This window comes from Setaria viridis, chromosome 2 (genome assembly GCF_005286985.2).
Source record: "Setaria viridis chromosome 2, Setaria_viridis_v4.0, whole genome shotgun sequence".
Classification (NCBI taxonomy): domain Eukaryota; kingdom Viridiplantae; phylum Streptophyta; class Magnoliopsida; order Poales; family Poaceae; genus Setaria; species Setaria viridis.
This window is the reverse complement of record NC_048264.2, coordinates 33008490-33025201: the sequence shown is the minus strand read 5'-3', so window position 1 is coordinate 33025201 and position 16712 is coordinate 33008490. Positions and strand designations below refer to the sequence as shown.

The window sequence follows — 16712 nt, the reverse complement described above, 5'->3', positions numbered from 1 at the left end:
TATATCTTTGACCCCCTTTTTTCCAATCATTTTTTGCATTCCTCCATGAATTGATATCTTCTCCCAGCAACGTTTTTTCTTTTGAGATTCTCCCCAGCAAATGGTTCAGTGTGTGACCAAGGCCAATATAGCAACCGAAGAAAAGCTGGTTTCTACGTCTATTTAATGCACATCAATTGGTGTGCAAATTTGTTTCCCTTGGATTTTTACAATACACGGTGCTCATATGTCTGATTCTGCCAAAAACATGCTATTTTACAATACATCTCAGTGAAGAACCATCTACAGAGCATGAAAAATTCAGATCAAGTGCACGGTCTCGATGTTATGATCTTGCAATGCAGGAGGATATGTTGTTTTTCAGGCACACGAACCAGAAGCATTTCATTTCTCCAGATAGCTCCAAAATTCAGGTTTAGCAAAGTTTAAATTATGAGTTTATGACAAGGCAAGCAAAAATTCTTCCAAACAGTAACACTGGCCCAAGCAAGATTTCTAGTCGTAAAATAAAGTTGGGTTTTGCCTCTGCAGCCATAGATCTCGGTGGAGAGTGTCCGCATGATTCACGATCTGCTCCTGAGTTGTAGTTCGAATTAATCTTTCGATTGCCTACCATAATTAAACTGGACCAGCTGAAATCGGCAGACGCTCCTACCAGAATAATTAACCAAAATGAGGAGACTGGAAGGAGGCATGGATCAACCACCACGATGGCACGTCTGCAGAAGATAGCGGCGGAACACAATCATCGAATCGACGCATGCGTCATTATCTTATCTATTAGTACTAAAAAAGTGTGTACTAATGCTATCCACAGGAATAAAAGATATGGTAAAGATATGAACACCTCCAAACATTTGAAATGGGAACCTTGATGGACATGCTTTAGATGCTCGCGGGCTTTTATTATTCATCACCTGAAGGTTAAAGGAAACAAGAAATAAACGGAAAAACAGGCATGCAGTTCAAGTGTTCAACACCCTTTCCAAAGAGGCAACGAGCCAACGAGGTAAACAGTGGTAAAAAGCTTCACTCTTTCATGCCCGGCGGCACTGCGTCCCGCGACACGGCGGCCCAAAACTCCTCGTCCTGCTCCAGCGCCGCCATGTACTCCGGCAACATCGACACCTCCACGTCGAAGCCGCCGTCCCGCCCGGGATACAACGACACCTTCCCGTCCATCTTGTTGGCCATGCCGCTGCGAGCCGCCAGAGCCTTCCCCCACCCGAAGTCGCACCCGTACATGTCGAACCGCGGCGAGCTCCCCATAAGCACGCAGTTCGTGGGGAACGACCCCGCAGCGTACAGCGCCGGGTTCGCCGCCCACGCCACCGCGCGGGCCCGGATGCTCGCGTCCGTGTGCGCCGCCACCGCCCGCCCCACCGCCGCCGCCGCCCACCCGTGCCCGCGCGCCAGCAGCTCCGACGCGAGCACCGCCTCCGTCCTGATGGCGCTGATGCTGTTACCGAAGTACTCCGCCGGAAGTGGCGGGCGCAGCCGCCCGCGGTTGTCGGCGGCCGCGTAGCACACGGTCTCCTGGTCCGGCGCCAGGCGCCGGGCGCGGGTGAAGCACCTCCACACAAGGGAGGTCAACGCCTGGAACCTCGTCAAGGCGCCTGCGCCGGCTGTGTCCCCGGCTGCCAGGAGCTCCTGCCGCGCCCGCTCCTTGAGCGCCGCCAGGGAGTTCGCTGAGAAGTGCAGCATCCGCTCGCGCAGAGGCGACACTGGCGTTGGTCTCTTGATGAGCACCGACGGGTCCGCGTACGGGAGCACGGCCGGCGCCGCCGCGCCGCCGTCGGGCAACCACCGCTCGAACAAGGGCGGCCGCGACGTCGGCACGAGCCTGGTGCGCGCGATCTCGGCCCATGCGTTGAGGAAGTTCCAGAACGCGGTGCCGTCGCAGAGCGCGTGGTTGCACGCGAAGCCGAGGAAGACGCCGTCGACGAGCTCGGTTACCTGGGCGACGAACACCGGGAGCTCGTGGCCGTCGTAGTTGACGGCACCGTTGAGCGGGAACAATGCCTGGACGATGCGTGGGACATCCGTGTCGGGAGGTATCACGTTGGCGACGGCGACGCCGTCGGCGACGGCGTGGAGGATGTCGACGCCCTGGCCGCCACAGTCTTTTATTCAGGGAAAACAAAAGTTCAACTAAGCATCAGGCATATGATATTGCCAATGAGTTCCTATTAACATCTAAACAAGTGATCTCCACATAGAAATGAAAAGAACATAGAAATGAAAAGAACCGTGATTGATTGGAATATTCGATCATTAAGTAATAAACACGGAAAAAATGAAATGTAATCTATTTTTCATTGTCTTCCAGCATGTAGGTCTCCTCAGCATCGCTAGCTTTGTATCTTAGACTTCCTTTCACTTTGTTCCACGCATAGTTAATCAATGTGACAGCTAGGTTGAGCCTGAAATTAGTTATATCCTTCTGCGCATAACAAATACAGATGCCTATTAGCTGTAATGTAAGATGGGGTATAGATTGGGTTGCTGAATTTGTGTTGTTCAACTTACCTGTGTGAATAAGGAAGATAATTTGTTTCCGGTCCAAAGCTCCATGAATTTCACCGTGAATAGTCCACACGATGCACTCTAGATCCTTTCTTGTTGCTGTGTGACGTTGAATTGATGTAAAGGACAGTGGACATCTCATCTGTATTGACCAAATACTCCGCAGATAGTAATTAGATTATGGAATGGTTAAGCAACTCGCGGAGTAGTACCATTTGACGTGCAATCAGTTGATAGTGGTTCATAAGGCATCGCAACATCTGGGATCTCTTCTTTTTCCTTGTTCTTGCTGGATCGATGACGTTTTGTGCCAATACTGTACTCATATTCGATGTTTGTTTGTTGGGTGGGTTTTTTTTGTCATTTCGATGGATTCCCCACTATAGCTTGCTCCTTTTTGTTGATTTCAGGCTTGCCTATATGTGTGTCCGTCATCTCGAGCACGACATTTGTAGGTTGTACCACTCCCCTTGATTCGTGCAAGGTTGGAATTGCTGCAAATGATGGTAGTTGAGCTTGGAAATGAATGAAGATATGCCAAATAATATGGTAACAGACTTACACGTTGTTCTTGTATTACATCATCGAACCGCTGTATTACTATTGGATATATAAGCACTTTTAGTTTTAATTTAATCCAGAAATAAATCATGAATACGATGAACAGATAGCAGATTAAACTAGATATGTCTACGCAAGATCTAGACAAGTCTATCATTGCAAATAGAATCACACATTCTACCATACTATCCAGTGCTATCAGACTTCAACAGGTCATAATACTAGTATGGAAGACATAATTTGAGATAATAGATCGTACGTTTCTTTCTTGATGAAGACCGGCTCCTGGACGACTACCGGGTACAGCAGGCGATGACGATCAGCAGCCTGACGTTGTTCGCGACGGCGAGTGACGCTCGAGTGATGAAGAGATAGACGAGCCGTGGTGAAGGAGTCGACGAAGAACTTGACGAAGCAGAGGAAGCGATCGAGCAGTCGCGCAGAGCGCTTCCCAAAAACCTTATTCGCCCTCTCCCGGTGCAGGATCGCTGAAGACGACGGTTCCGGGCAATTGGGATGGAGTAGACTACGGTGGCAGCGCAGCAGCGAGAGGAGGCAAAAACCCTAGCTCGGATAGATCTATTTTTGGTAGAGGCCGGTAGGTCGCATATATAGGAGAGCCCACGATTCTCACGTCATGATCGTGATCTAAACCGGTTAGGATTCCATATATCTCGCTGACTTAAAGACCAAGTAACCAAAAAATAAAACGGCAAAAGGAAGCCGCGCCCCCGCAAGGCGAGGGGCCGGATTTCGGCGGACCATTCACGCAGGTGCCGCGCGCCTGCGCCCTTCGCCCGGCCCGGCCCAGCCCGGCCCGGTAAGGCGAGGCGTGGCGAGCGAGCGCGCGCGTGTGGAGCTCTCCTTCTCTCCCCACACACATAGCTTGGAGGAGTGGAGACAACTTTCATATTTAAGTTGGTCATCCCTCCCCTCCACTAGCAATATGGGACTAAAGACTTGCACCACTCCACCTCTTGCCCACATGGGCCTTTGAGATTTATTTGAAATTCTGAAATTACTATGGGCTAGGCCCATTATTTCAACAATCTCCCACCAGATCTCAAATGCCCATCAGAGATTTTGCATGTTTCTCACTACTGTTTATATACTAGTGTTTCAGCGAGGACTGTTAAGTTGAACTCTCGCCTAGAGCTTCAAGCTATATTCATCCACAACTTGAACAATGGACTAAGTCTTGAATTGCAAGTTTTGTGCGAACAAGTTTCACTCAAAGTCGGAACTAGTACCTGGCTGCCTGTAGCCTACCCCGCGGGTGGGGCATATAGGTCGTACCCCCTGGTCTCTTTATGAGCTTAATAGAGATCACCCAAGTATCACAGACTGCAACCTTACAACAGTCAGGCTCATATAGGTATATTTTTCCAAGATGTTCTGCAGGGCAACATCTTTGCTAATTAAAGCCAACAAAATATATTAAGGCAGTAGTCAGCCTGCCATGCAGTGATTTGAGAGTGTTGCATCATTTCTCGAGTGGGTTAGTAGGATACTCTCATGCTATCCAATGGCTTGTTCTTCCCAGATCCTACTTCACGGGATCTCCGATCACATAGGTTGGGTTACCACCATGGTGTAGCTCATATGGGTCTCATACCCATCTCCTTTGATGCACTGTCTATCACACTACGTGACAGCCCCTTAGTGAACTGATCTGCCAAGTTCTTATTAGTTGAGATGTAATCCATTGATATTACTCCAGAGTTTCTCATTTTCCTGACAGATTTCAGACGTCTCTTAACGTGTCTTGATAACTTCATATTGTCGTTAGAATTGTTCACTTTGACTATCACCGTTTGATTGTCATAATTCATAAGTATTGCCGGCATAGGTTTCTCGACAATAGGCAAGTCCATCAAGAGTTCACATAGCCAATCAGCCTCAATTGTGGCTGTATCTAATGCTACAAGTTCTGCTTCCATGGTAGACCTTGTTAAGATAGTCTGTTTGGATGACCTCCATGAAACAGCACCACTACCAAGAGTGAAGACGTATCCACTTGTGGCATACAGTTCATCAGCATCAGATATCCAATTTGAATCACTATAGCCTTCCAGTACCGCAGGATACCCGGAGTAGTGAATTCCGTAATCCATAGTACCAACTAAATAGCGCATGACTCACTCAAGCGCACGCCAATGATCATCTCCCAGATTAAAGGTAAACCGCATCAGTTTGCAAACAGCATATGAGATGTCAGGCCTAGTAGCACTAGCTAAATACATAAGTGATCCAATAATCTGAGAGTATCTTAATTGGTCTCTACCAATTCTCTTGTTTTTCCGAAGTATCAAGCTTGGATCATAAGGTGTGGGAGAAGGCTTACTGTCCTTGAAGCCAAACCGGCTCAAGACCTTTTCCACATAATGAGATTGCGTGAGAGTAATCCCATTCTCTCCTTTGATCAACTTGATATTCAGAATTACATCAGCCTCTCCCAGATCTTTCATGTCGAAATTTTGGCACAGAAATGACTTGGCCTCTTTAATCACATCAAGATTTGTACCAAAGATCAGTATGTCATCGACATACAAGCACAATATTACTCCCTCACCCCCACCATGGCGGTAGTACACACATCTATCAGACTCATTGACAGAAAAGCCTGATGATATGAGTGTAGTATCAAATTTCTCATGCCACTGCTTAGGTGCTTGTTTCAGGCCATACAAAGATTTCAGCAATTTACACACCTTGTTCTCTTGACCCTTTATTACAAACCCATTAGGCTGATTCATATAAATTTCCTCATCCAACTCTCCATTAAGGAAAGCTATCTTAACATCCATCTGATGGACGAGAAGACCATGTGAGGCAGCAAGGGAAAGTAATACTCGAATACTGGTCAATCTCGCAACAGGTGAGTAAGTGTCGAAGAAATCTTCGCCTTCTTTCTGGGTATAACCCTTAGCCACAAGTCGAGCCTTGTACTTATCAATAGTACCATCGGGCCTAAGATTCTTTTTGAACACCCACTTGCAACCCACAAGTTTACAACCATACGGTCGATCAACAACCTCCCAAGTTCCATTAGAAAGAATAGAGTCCATCTCACTATGGATAGCTTCTTTCCAATCATCTGCATCTGGAGATGCAAATGCCTCTAAAATAGTCTTAGGAGTATCATCTACGAGATAGACAGTGAAATCATCACCAAAGGACTTTGCAATTCTTTGTCTCTTGCTCCTCTTAGGAGCTTCACTGTTAACCTCCTCATGAACTGGCTCAAGTGTTTGTTCAGCATGATTAGGAAGTACAATAGGTTCAGGAGTTGTCTCAGCAATCATATCAGAAGATAGTCTAGACATACTATGCAATTGTTTCATAGGAAATATATTCTCAAAGAAAGTAACATCACGAGACTCCATCAAGGTATTAACATGAACATCAGGCACCTCTAATTTAACCACTAAAAATCTATAGGCTATGCTATGATGAGCATATCCCAAAAAGACACAATCCACAGTTTTAGGTCCCAACTTACGTTTCTTGTTGATTGGCACACTAACTTTGGCCAAGCAACCCCAAGTGCGTAAGTATGAAAGTGATGGTTTTCTTCCAATCCATTATTCATAGGGAGTTTTCTCCTTATTCTTCATGGGTACTTTATTCAGGACATGATATGAAGTCAATACAGCCTCCCCCCACCATGCCTTAGATAATCCACTGGTGTCTAACATGGCGTTCACCAAGTCAGTCAAAGTGCGATTCTTTCTTTCAGCAACCCCGTTTGATTGGGGCAAATAGGGAGGCGTCTCATGTATAATACCATGTTCTTCACATAATAAGTCGAAATCATTAGAGAAATACTTGCCACCACGATCAGACCTAATTCTCTTGATCTTTTTCTCAAGTTGATTCTCAACTTCAGCCTTATAGATTTTGAAGTAGTTAAGAGCCTCATCTTTCGTTTTTAATAAATATACATAGCAATATCTAGACGCATCATCTATCAAAGTCATGAAATATCTTTTTCCACCTTTGGTCAACACACCATTCATCTCGCATATACCAGAATGAATTAGTTCAAGTGGTGCCAAGTGTCTCTCCTCGGCTACCTTGTGAGGTTTTCGAGGTTGCTTAGATTGCACACAACTATGGTACTTAGAACCTTTGACAATGGAAAAATTCGGAATTAAACACAGGCTGGAAAGTCGAGACATAGAACCAAAATTCAGATGACATAAACGTGAATGCCAAACACTAGCATCACTCTCATTAATACCATCACAAATATAGTTCACAGACTTATTGCAATAATCTGAAAGAGAAAAGCGGAACAAGCCTCCGCACTCATAGCCTTTACCAATAAATTGTCCACTCTTAGACACGACAATTTTATTAGACTCAAGCACTACCTTAAAACCATCCCTACACAAAAGGGAGCCACTAACTACATTCTTCCTGACAGAAGGGACATGCTGCACGTTCTTCAGATGCACGATCTTTCCTGAAATAAACTTCAGATCTACCGTATCAACACCATGAACAGAAGCATGTGACCCATTCCCCATTAGGACGGAGGAATCCCGAGCGACCTGGTAAGATGAAAACAAGGAGGCATCAGCGCACACATGAACATTAGCACCAATATCAAGCCACCAAGTATTAATAGACTGAAACACTGAAAAAATAGAAGGTAAATTACCATACCCACTATTTCCATCTCCAGCGCTGGTCACCATGCTCACAGACTTCTGCTGTGGAGGTTTTCTTCCTTTGCGGTTTGGACACTTCTTTGCCCAATGGTCAGTAGAACCGCACACGAAGCATCCCTCGTTCTCCTTGTTCTTCTTCTTCTTGAAGGTAGTGGACTGCTTAGGCTTATTGTTCTTGCCCTTGCCCTTGCCACCATTGCCATTGTGATGTGATTGGTGCACCATATTGGCACTGGTCTGACCCTTAATAGCTTTAGATCGTCCATCTTTAGCCCGAGCTTTCTCCTCAACATCAAGAGACGCAATCAAGTCTGAAACAGAAATTTCTATCCTCTTGTGTTTGAGAGAAGTGGCGAAATCCCTCCAGGATGGAGGTAACTTGGCAATAATGCCCCCAGCCACAAACTTGTCAGACACGACAATCTTTAGCAGATCGAGTTCCTTCACCATGCACTGTAATTCATGAGCCTGAGCGACTACAGATTTTCCGTCAACCATCTTGTAGTCATGATACTGCTCAATGATGTACAGTTCAGTGCTAGTATCCGAGCCACCGTAGTTGGCAGTCAGATCATCCTACAACTCCTTTGCAACCGTGTGATGAAGGTACACATCCTGCAGATGTTCTGCAAGTGCACCAATCACAGCGCCCAAGAGGATTGTGTTGGCTTCCGAATATTCTTTCTCCTTTTTAGGAGAGAGAACCCCTTCCGGCTTGCCATTGGACACCCAGAACACCTTCATGGCAGTAAGCCAAAGCGTGGCTTTCACCTGCCACCTCTTGAAGTGCACGCCAGCAAACAGTGCTAGCCTCAGTGCATTAAGAAATCCAGCCATAAAACTAAAGTGCCTACAATAAGGTTTTTGGATTGTTGGATATATAAGCACTTTTAGTTTTAATTTAATCCAGAAATAAATCATGAATACGATGAACAGATAGCAGATTAAACTAGACATGTCTACGCAAGATCTAGATAAGTCTATCATTGCAAATAGAATCACACATTCTACCATACTATCCAGTGCTATCAGACTGCAACAGATCATAATAGCTAGTATGGAAGACATAATTTGAGATAAGAGATCGTACGTTTCTTTCTTAATGAAGACCGGCTCCTGGACGACTACCGGGTACAACAGGCGACGACGATCGGCAGCTTGACGTTGTTCGCGACGGCGAGTGACGAAGAGGTAGACGAGCCGTGGTGAAGGAGTTGACGAAGAACTTGACAAAGTGGAGGAAGCGATCGAGCAGTCGCGCATAGCGCTTCCCAAAAACCTTATTCGCCCTCTCCCGGTGCAGGATCGTTGAAGACGATAGTTCCGGAGACCTGCTCTCCCAATCGCCGGTGCACGCCGACAATCGGGATGGAGTAGACTACGGTGGCGGCGCAGCAATGAGAGGAGGCAAAAACCCTAGCTCGAATAGATCTGTTTTTGGTAGAGGCCAGTAGGTCACAAAAGGAAGCCGTGCCCCCGCAAGGCGAGGGGCCGAATTTCGGAGGACCATTCACGCAGGTGCCGCGCGCCCGCGTCCTTCGCCCCGCCCCGCCCCGCCCGGCGAGGCGCGGCGTGGCGAGCGAGCGCGCGCGTGTGGAGCTCTTCTTCTCTCCCCACACACATAGCTTAGAGGAGTGGAGACAACTTCCATGTTTAAGTTGGTCATCCCTCCCCTCCACTAGCAATGTGGGACTAAAGACTTGCACCACTCTACCTCTTGCCCACATGGGCCTTTGAGATTTATTTGAAATTCTGAAATTACTATGGGCTAGGCCCATTATTTCCACAATTACATCATCGAACCGCTTGTTAAGTGCATTGAACCTGTCATCAATTTGTTTTGATAGTGACATGTACTGATTGGTAATGAACACTTGGAGTTCCTGCATAATTTTGGAATTGCTATCTGCTTGTCCTTGTCCGATTATTCTGTTGTTGTGTGGCATTAGGGGATGGATGAATGGGTCCTCAGTAAAGCTAATGATAGGGTCTTCAGAATCTGATTCGTCATCAGTGTTACCCTCCAAGGGACCATTAAAGTTGCACGTCATGTTGTATTGATAAACTGATCAGAAAAACTCTATTGTTGCAGGCAAAATTGAACTTACTGGATAGAATGGCGCAGGTGTAATTGGATCAATTCCCGGTGGTGCATGCATCTTCTGTTGCGCAGGTGATGTATGGTCCTTCTACTGCACCCAAGAATTAGCTCTGACCGCATCCATGTCGAGGAGAGGGAGGAGGCGTGAGAAGAGGGAGATTGATTAGCTCCGTCCACGTTCTTCTGTTGCACCGAAGAGGGAGGAGGCGTGGTGTATGGTCGTTCTGTTGGATGGGGGTTATTTATTTATATAGGGATGTGGTTGGAGTTTTGGACTGGTTGGATTCCTTTAATGTTCACGTTGGAGATGTTGTTCTGTTCAGAGTTTTGATTCACGTTAGAGATATTGTTCTGTTCAGACTTTTGATTCACGTTGGAGATATTATTCTGTTCAGACTTTTAATTCACGTTGGAGATATTCCTTTTCCAGTTCTGATTTCTCCCTATCTGAAGTCCGATCCTTTCCACGCCTTCGCATGACCTGCCGCTGCTAGCAACAGCGCCGTTGTCTCCAAAAATTTGCAGAGTGCGCATACGTAGAAAGCCGCGCCTTTCAAGATAGAAGCAGGAATCCTTTCATGTGGCAGCTCTGCTCAGCATGACTTCTGCTATCTTATTTTGCTAACCTAGCACTCCCTTATTTTGCTACCTTCATGCTTCGTCACAGAATGCACTTCAGATGTGCAGGATTCAGATAACCATAGCATACAGGATTAAGCATCTCCAGGATTCAGAGATGAGGACAACAAAGTGCGTTGATTCAAGTGGCTTTCAAGCAAAAATCTCCACTGGAACGTACCCAGACATCAGCATTAAGACTATTGTACGAGGAAACAGATTGTACCGATTACACTCCAAGCAGTGGCAATGCAAAAACCCTGTCTAACTTAAATACGGAAAAAAAGAAAGAGAACAACAATGTCTAAGAGCATGGATCTCACTGATAAGATTAGCAGGTCTGCTCTTCCATCAGTTCCATCTCGTGGGGTTTCATCGAAGAGAACAACAATGTCCTCCGCTGCAAATGCATTGTCAAGAAGTATTGATCTTGCTGATAAAATTGACCGCTTGGTCTCTTCGTCAGTGTCATCACGAGGGGGTTCACCAAGAAGATCACCTGCTTCTAGTGGTGCAAATGATGTGCCTAAAAGCATCGGTGTTGGTAAAGATCTCAAGCCTGCATCCTTGGGAATTTCATTAAGAAGGGCATCACCAATAAGAAAAGCTGCATCAGATGGCACTAGAACCTAGCAGAGAGCATGGATCTCACTGAAAATGATAACAGTACACTCTCCTCATCAGTTTCATCACCCAGCATTTCACCAAGTGCATCGGTGTCAAGTGTGTCTAATGCTGCATCGCAGACTACCACAAAATCATCTGAGACACTAAATGGACCCGTTTCCAACCTGTCTTCATCAAGAGGACTTTCACCTAGAAGAACAACTTCTGGTGGCATTGGTACTTTATCGAAAAGTGTTGATTTCCCTGAAAAAGATAGGAGACCAGCTTCATCAAGAGGGGTTTCACCAAGAAGGTGACTCGCCTCTGATGGTGTTAATGATATTGCGAGAAATATGGATTTTGCTGAAAAGGACAACAGAGTAGTCAGCTCGTCAATTCCACCTCGAGAGGTTTCTCCAAGGCGAAGACTTGCTTCTGATGGTGCCGAGCGCTGACGGTGGTGGCGGCCGAGCGCTAGTGGTGGTGGCGCGACGGGCGGGGCGGTGCGAGGGCGTGGCGGCACGACCGGCGGGGTTGCATGCAGGCGGTGGAGGCGTGGCGTGGCGTGTGGGATGGGGGCGGGGCGGCTGTGCGGATCGCGGGGAACCGGCAGCACGTGGGGAAAATGGATCGCGGGGACCGGCGACGCGCGGGGAAAATGGATAGTGTGGGGAAAATGGCTCGCGAAAAAAAATTCGCCAAATAATATATGTTGTGTTAATTACAATTGTACCCATGCTAAAAAAGAACCTATACTCTATACTACCACCTGGTAGTATTGTGCACCATAAAAGAACTCTTCAAATTCATTCCTAAAGGAAATTTTCCACACATTAAATAAAAAGTTATAAACCATGTAAATTTGTCCCTCGTACATATTAGAGTAAGTTTAATTGAACTTTGATCTTTAGAAAAAGAAAAAAAGAGGCAGGTGGTTTATTTTATCACTAAATAGAGATGAATATTATATGATAGCAGCAGAAAATTCTTTGTCCTTGAATCAGGGTATTCAGAAAGACAGGTTGTTCCAGCTAGATACCATCAAGAATTCCTGACTATTGCATGGGAACACATTCATGTTGGAAGTATTTTCCCTTTCCAATATTTTTCTATTGGGGGTTCTCTCATTCCTTTTATTGAGCAAATGATGCGAATCAGGCTTTAATGAGTTCTAATAGCATGCTTCCAACACGGTTTACACATAGAAGTGGATCTAAGCCAAATGTTAGGGGGTTGGCTCTGATACGGGGTGTCGACCTTCTTGAAATAGAATCTGAATACACCGTGAAATGCGACGAATTGGATGAACAACACGTTGCCCGTGCAGCACATCTTTCATCTCGAGTTCACAAAACTACACGGTTGATAAGTAGTCCACTCGACCACGCAGGAGTGGATTGAATTATTGCCACCTCAATTCCCAGCGGAGAAGAAGAACAATCTATGGCAGCAACTCCAAATTTCTTAATTAGAAGTTTATTTTTTTAGTAGGGACTGCCTATATTTTAGGATTTTGAATTTCCCGCACAACTCCAGTGACATCCTCATTTGAGCATCTACTTCCCTTCTTTTTTCACGAAAGATGAGCTCACACTTCTTATGACAGGTGGGAACCATTCGCCAGTGGCATATGTTCCTTCTCTCTCTCGTCGTTCTTCTCCGTCTTCTCGCCGCCCATCATCATCAGAAGAGCATGAAGAGCATGACCCATGGTGATGGGGCGGAGTGGGAAAACGAGATGCCCAGGCCCGACAAGCCATTGGAAGCTTGGCCCCATCTGAAGAAGTTTTGCCAACTCATTATATTCTGTTTGGTAGGGATTCTTTATTGATTTCTCCAACGTTTTTTTTGATAAAGCTTTGCCAAAAAGGAATCCGCTTTATCAAAGAAACCCATAAAAACTCTGATCTCTAATAATTCTCTAACAAAGAAGAGATATCTGAGTTCTTTCCTCTAACGCCTGGTTCCCTTTTAGATCCGTGCCAAACAAGCATTTGCTCCTTGCTTGAGTATTCGGCCCAGATTTTGGACCAGTTGCATGGGGAAACGGAGGCTCCTTCCGTGTACTGGATAAAAGCAACATGGCTTTAAAGCTCATTAGACCTAAATTAGAAGATTCAACATTGTGTATCAGATTTAACATTTTAGCATATCAGATTCAACATTTGTTTAAAATCATATCAACATTTGCAAAATACTTAATTCAACATTTTATAAAACATACATTCAACATTTCAAAACACATATTTCAACATCTTGAAAAAACATATTCAACGTTTTTCTAAACCTACATTAATATTTTTTTAAAGAAAATATTCATTGTTTCCTCTTCTCCTCTCCGGTGCTGGCAGAGGCAGCAGTCGGGGAGGTGCCGCCGCCGCCGGCGGCGCCAGCAGCATCGGTGGTGGTGGCGCAGCTCAGAACGACGACAACGGGAGGAGCGGCGGCGGGAGGAGCAGCGTGGCGTGGCACACGGGAGGAACGGCGTCGTGGGCTCGCGGGAGGAGGAGCGGCGGGTTTATGGCAGAGCTAGGGTTGAGGGAGGAGCTAAATCCAACGGTTGAAGTTTCACGTACGAATCTTAAACACACTGGAAGCCAAGTAACTAAATAGCTACCGGAAATCAGGATCCACGCGGGGAAACTGTGTGTATCTGTTTGGGCCTTGTTGTCTGCTCTTATAATTGCACTTGCGGGCCCAGAAACGGCAGGCCAGAATCATGGGGGAGTCGACATCAAGGCCCACACGTCATTTTCCTTGGCCTCAGCGATCTGCAGGGGAAACATTTTGCTTGCCAATTCCCGCCACCCGAATCGAAATTGCCATGGCACCTGCGAGTCCGCTGAACTCGTCTTGCTGCGTGGCTAAGTGATTGTGCGTCTTCTAACTGCTGCACTGCTACTGTAGTCTACTCCATTCCTAGTGTTAGCGTGCCCGACGAATAGAAGAGTTGGTCTCCGAAACCTTTTTACGTTTGTGGGAGAGAACGAATAATGTTTGAAAAACACTCTGCGCGCAGCTGCTCAAATTTGTCATCGCAGCTCATCTTTCCTGCTACATCGACCATCACATCGCTTCACCGTGTTCACGGACTGCACCAGCATCAGCCACAACTTTCTCGTATGAAAACGTATAGTACGTATGACGTGTCCTGATCCAATATTTAATTATATTGTATGATATCATGATTACCATGCTCATGTTTCCTAATATGTTATAGAATTGTATGTTAGGGTTTATTCTTGTTATATTTTATTTAGTTCGGAATTTAATACTGTAGTTTATGAATGCTTCCAAGAAGACTGAGCAAGCAAATGGATGGCACTGCTCTTAGTTTACGAGCTGGGGAACTCTTAGCTACAACGTGGAAAAGAAACAAACTGATAAGTTTGAAGTTAGCAGCTGATGGCCGGCGAGATTATATTATATCAACTTGGTAAATTTCACATGCCACACGTCGTCGCATCCACATTATCTTCAGTTCTTCACCTTGTCCTTGGTCTCCTGCCTGCAGACTATTTAGATGGCTATTTCGTTGCATCCCCAGGCTGCACCATCGTTATACTACTACCACCAAAACAGTACTAGTGTACTGTGCCACCTTGCTCATGCAGTCATGGCCTGTAATGTGCTGTGTGTAGCGGCGCAAGCTACAGCCTCTCTGCAGTCTGTACTCTGGAGTGAGAGAGCCTGTGCAAGTGCAATTGTGGACACCATCTCTGGCTGATCCAGGCGTCTGAATCGTTGTCGGAAGTCTAGTTCTCCAGTATAATAAAACTGTGGAAGTCTGGAAGGGGGATCGGATCGAGCCGGGCCCAAACCTAGGTAGCTTGCTTCTTGCCGGTTGGAATATAATTATGTCGTATGAAGTGTGTCTCTAGTCTAGCTACATAATAGGACTATGCACTATGCTATTGCTAGACTGACAGTGTAATTCTATTAAGCTCGGGATCATTAGTTCATTACACATGCATGTGTCTACCTTGGTCTACTTAGCTTTTCAGCTCAGAAAATGCATTGGTCGAGGACCCTGTTCATTGCAGTATAGTAGCACTACTTCCCAAGAACACATAATTTGAAATCAGGAGATGCCATATTTCAGGTGGTCGAATTTTCATTTTTTTCACATGATTTTCCATCCTTGTACACCAAACCTAGACATCATCTACATGTTCTTCTTACTCTAGTCAGTATTGTTTGCCTTAAGCTCACCCTAACTTCAGTAACCTCCACTTGCCTCTGGTAGTAGAAAACACCATATTTTTACCTAGAGAATTGCCATAGTTTTCCGTGGTGAAAGAGAGGAGATTCCGAGGCATGCATGACACATGGCCTATTCACCTACTGCTAGCTCTTGACAGGACAGTGCGGCATGGCCGCGAGAGGCAGGTATGTTCCTCTTCATGTGCTCAGGTAAACGGTAAACTAGCAGACTACACCTTGCACTCGCACACACAGGGTCCCGAGATTCTGTGTAGTCCTAGTCTTTGGCGGCCCCCTGGACACAGGAAAAAAGACAAACGAGACAGGACGTCGACTCGTCGAGCATGGCGTACGTGTTTGGCTGCTGGCAGAGTACGGACTGCGCACCTGCGCCGCCGGCCGATTCCACTGAAAAGCGGCAGGAACCGAGAACCAACGCCGCGTACGCGCGGCCCTGGTCGCTCCGACGATCCTCGCTTGATTCAGGTGCATGTGTATTGCGCTGGAGCTCGTAGCGCCGAGCCGTCCAAGCATGGCCGGGACGGCGTGGCGCGGCGGCGAAGCGGCGTACAGCGCGACCGCCTCCATGTGCGCACCGCGGCGGCGGAGGGAATAGTGACGTATAGTTGTTTGTCTTGGACACTTGGTAGCGGTGGTGTGTGAGACCGGGCACGGATCAGGATTTTATGGTGATTGTTGTGTACCCGCAACAGCAGATTCTTTTATGGCAAAATAGGCAAAATCGTCCCCAACTTTCCAAAAGAGTCAAGTTCGCTCTTGACCTTTCAAAAGGATCAATATAGTCCCTCCACTTTCCTTTTTATCAAATGTATCCTTGTGCTGATGTGATCCTGCATGGTGGTATGAGATGAAAATAAAAGTCCGTTTTGCCCTTATCTCATGCATAATGACAGGTGGGACCTACGTGTCAGGATTTTTGCAACGAATTATAAATACACTGCCCTAGCCATGGCAATTTGCAACACGGTTGAAGAAGAACAAGTTAGAGAGAGCACGTACACACATATACACAGTCTCGGTCTCCGTGGACGAAGGATCAAAGCTTCTGTTCATGGCTAGTATGGCGGCGAAGACGTGGGTGCTGATGGCACTGATGATGTGCGCTGGTGTAGGGCTCGGTGGTGATAACGACGGCGCTGGCTGCTGCAGCCTGAGCTCGCCGCCGAACTACCACAGCGCGCTGGCCAAGTCCATCCTATTCTTCGAGGGGCAGCGGTCGGGGCGGCTGCCGGCGAACCAAAGGGTCAAGTGGCGCAGGGACTCGGCGCTCAACGACGGCCAAGCTGAGAATGTAATTAGTTAACTTTTGATCATTCATATATACTGGTTGATTCAACAATCAGCATTATGACGTTGTTTTCTGTTTTACATTTTGGAAGGATCGTAAAAGATTTTTGCAG

General features: G+C 46.3%; 1 protein-coding gene and 1 long non-coding RNA gene across 2 annotated transcripts; both read right to left on the bottom strand.

Annotated features, from left to right (window-relative positions):
• Positions 1-877: 877 nt before the first annotated feature.
• On the bottom strand, positions 878-2130 carry LOC117844280 (uncharacterized acetyltransferase At3g50280; the record flags this gene model as incomplete). The annotated part of the gene is made up of 1 exon (XM_034725022.2): positions 878-2130. A coding segment is annotated over one exon (1101 nt), but the record flags the coding sequence as incomplete, so codon positions are not given.
• Positions 2131-7284: 5154 nt separating this feature from the next.
• On the bottom strand, positions 7285-10069 carry LOC117843303 (uncharacterized). Its single transcript, XR_004637706.2, has 3 exons — positions 8854-10069; positions 7759-8613; positions 7285-7643 (listed from the first exon to the last, which is right to left on the bottom strand). It is a non-coding gene; the product is annotated as an uncharacterized lncRNA (long non-coding RNA).
• Positions 10070-16712: the final 6643 nt, after the last annotated feature.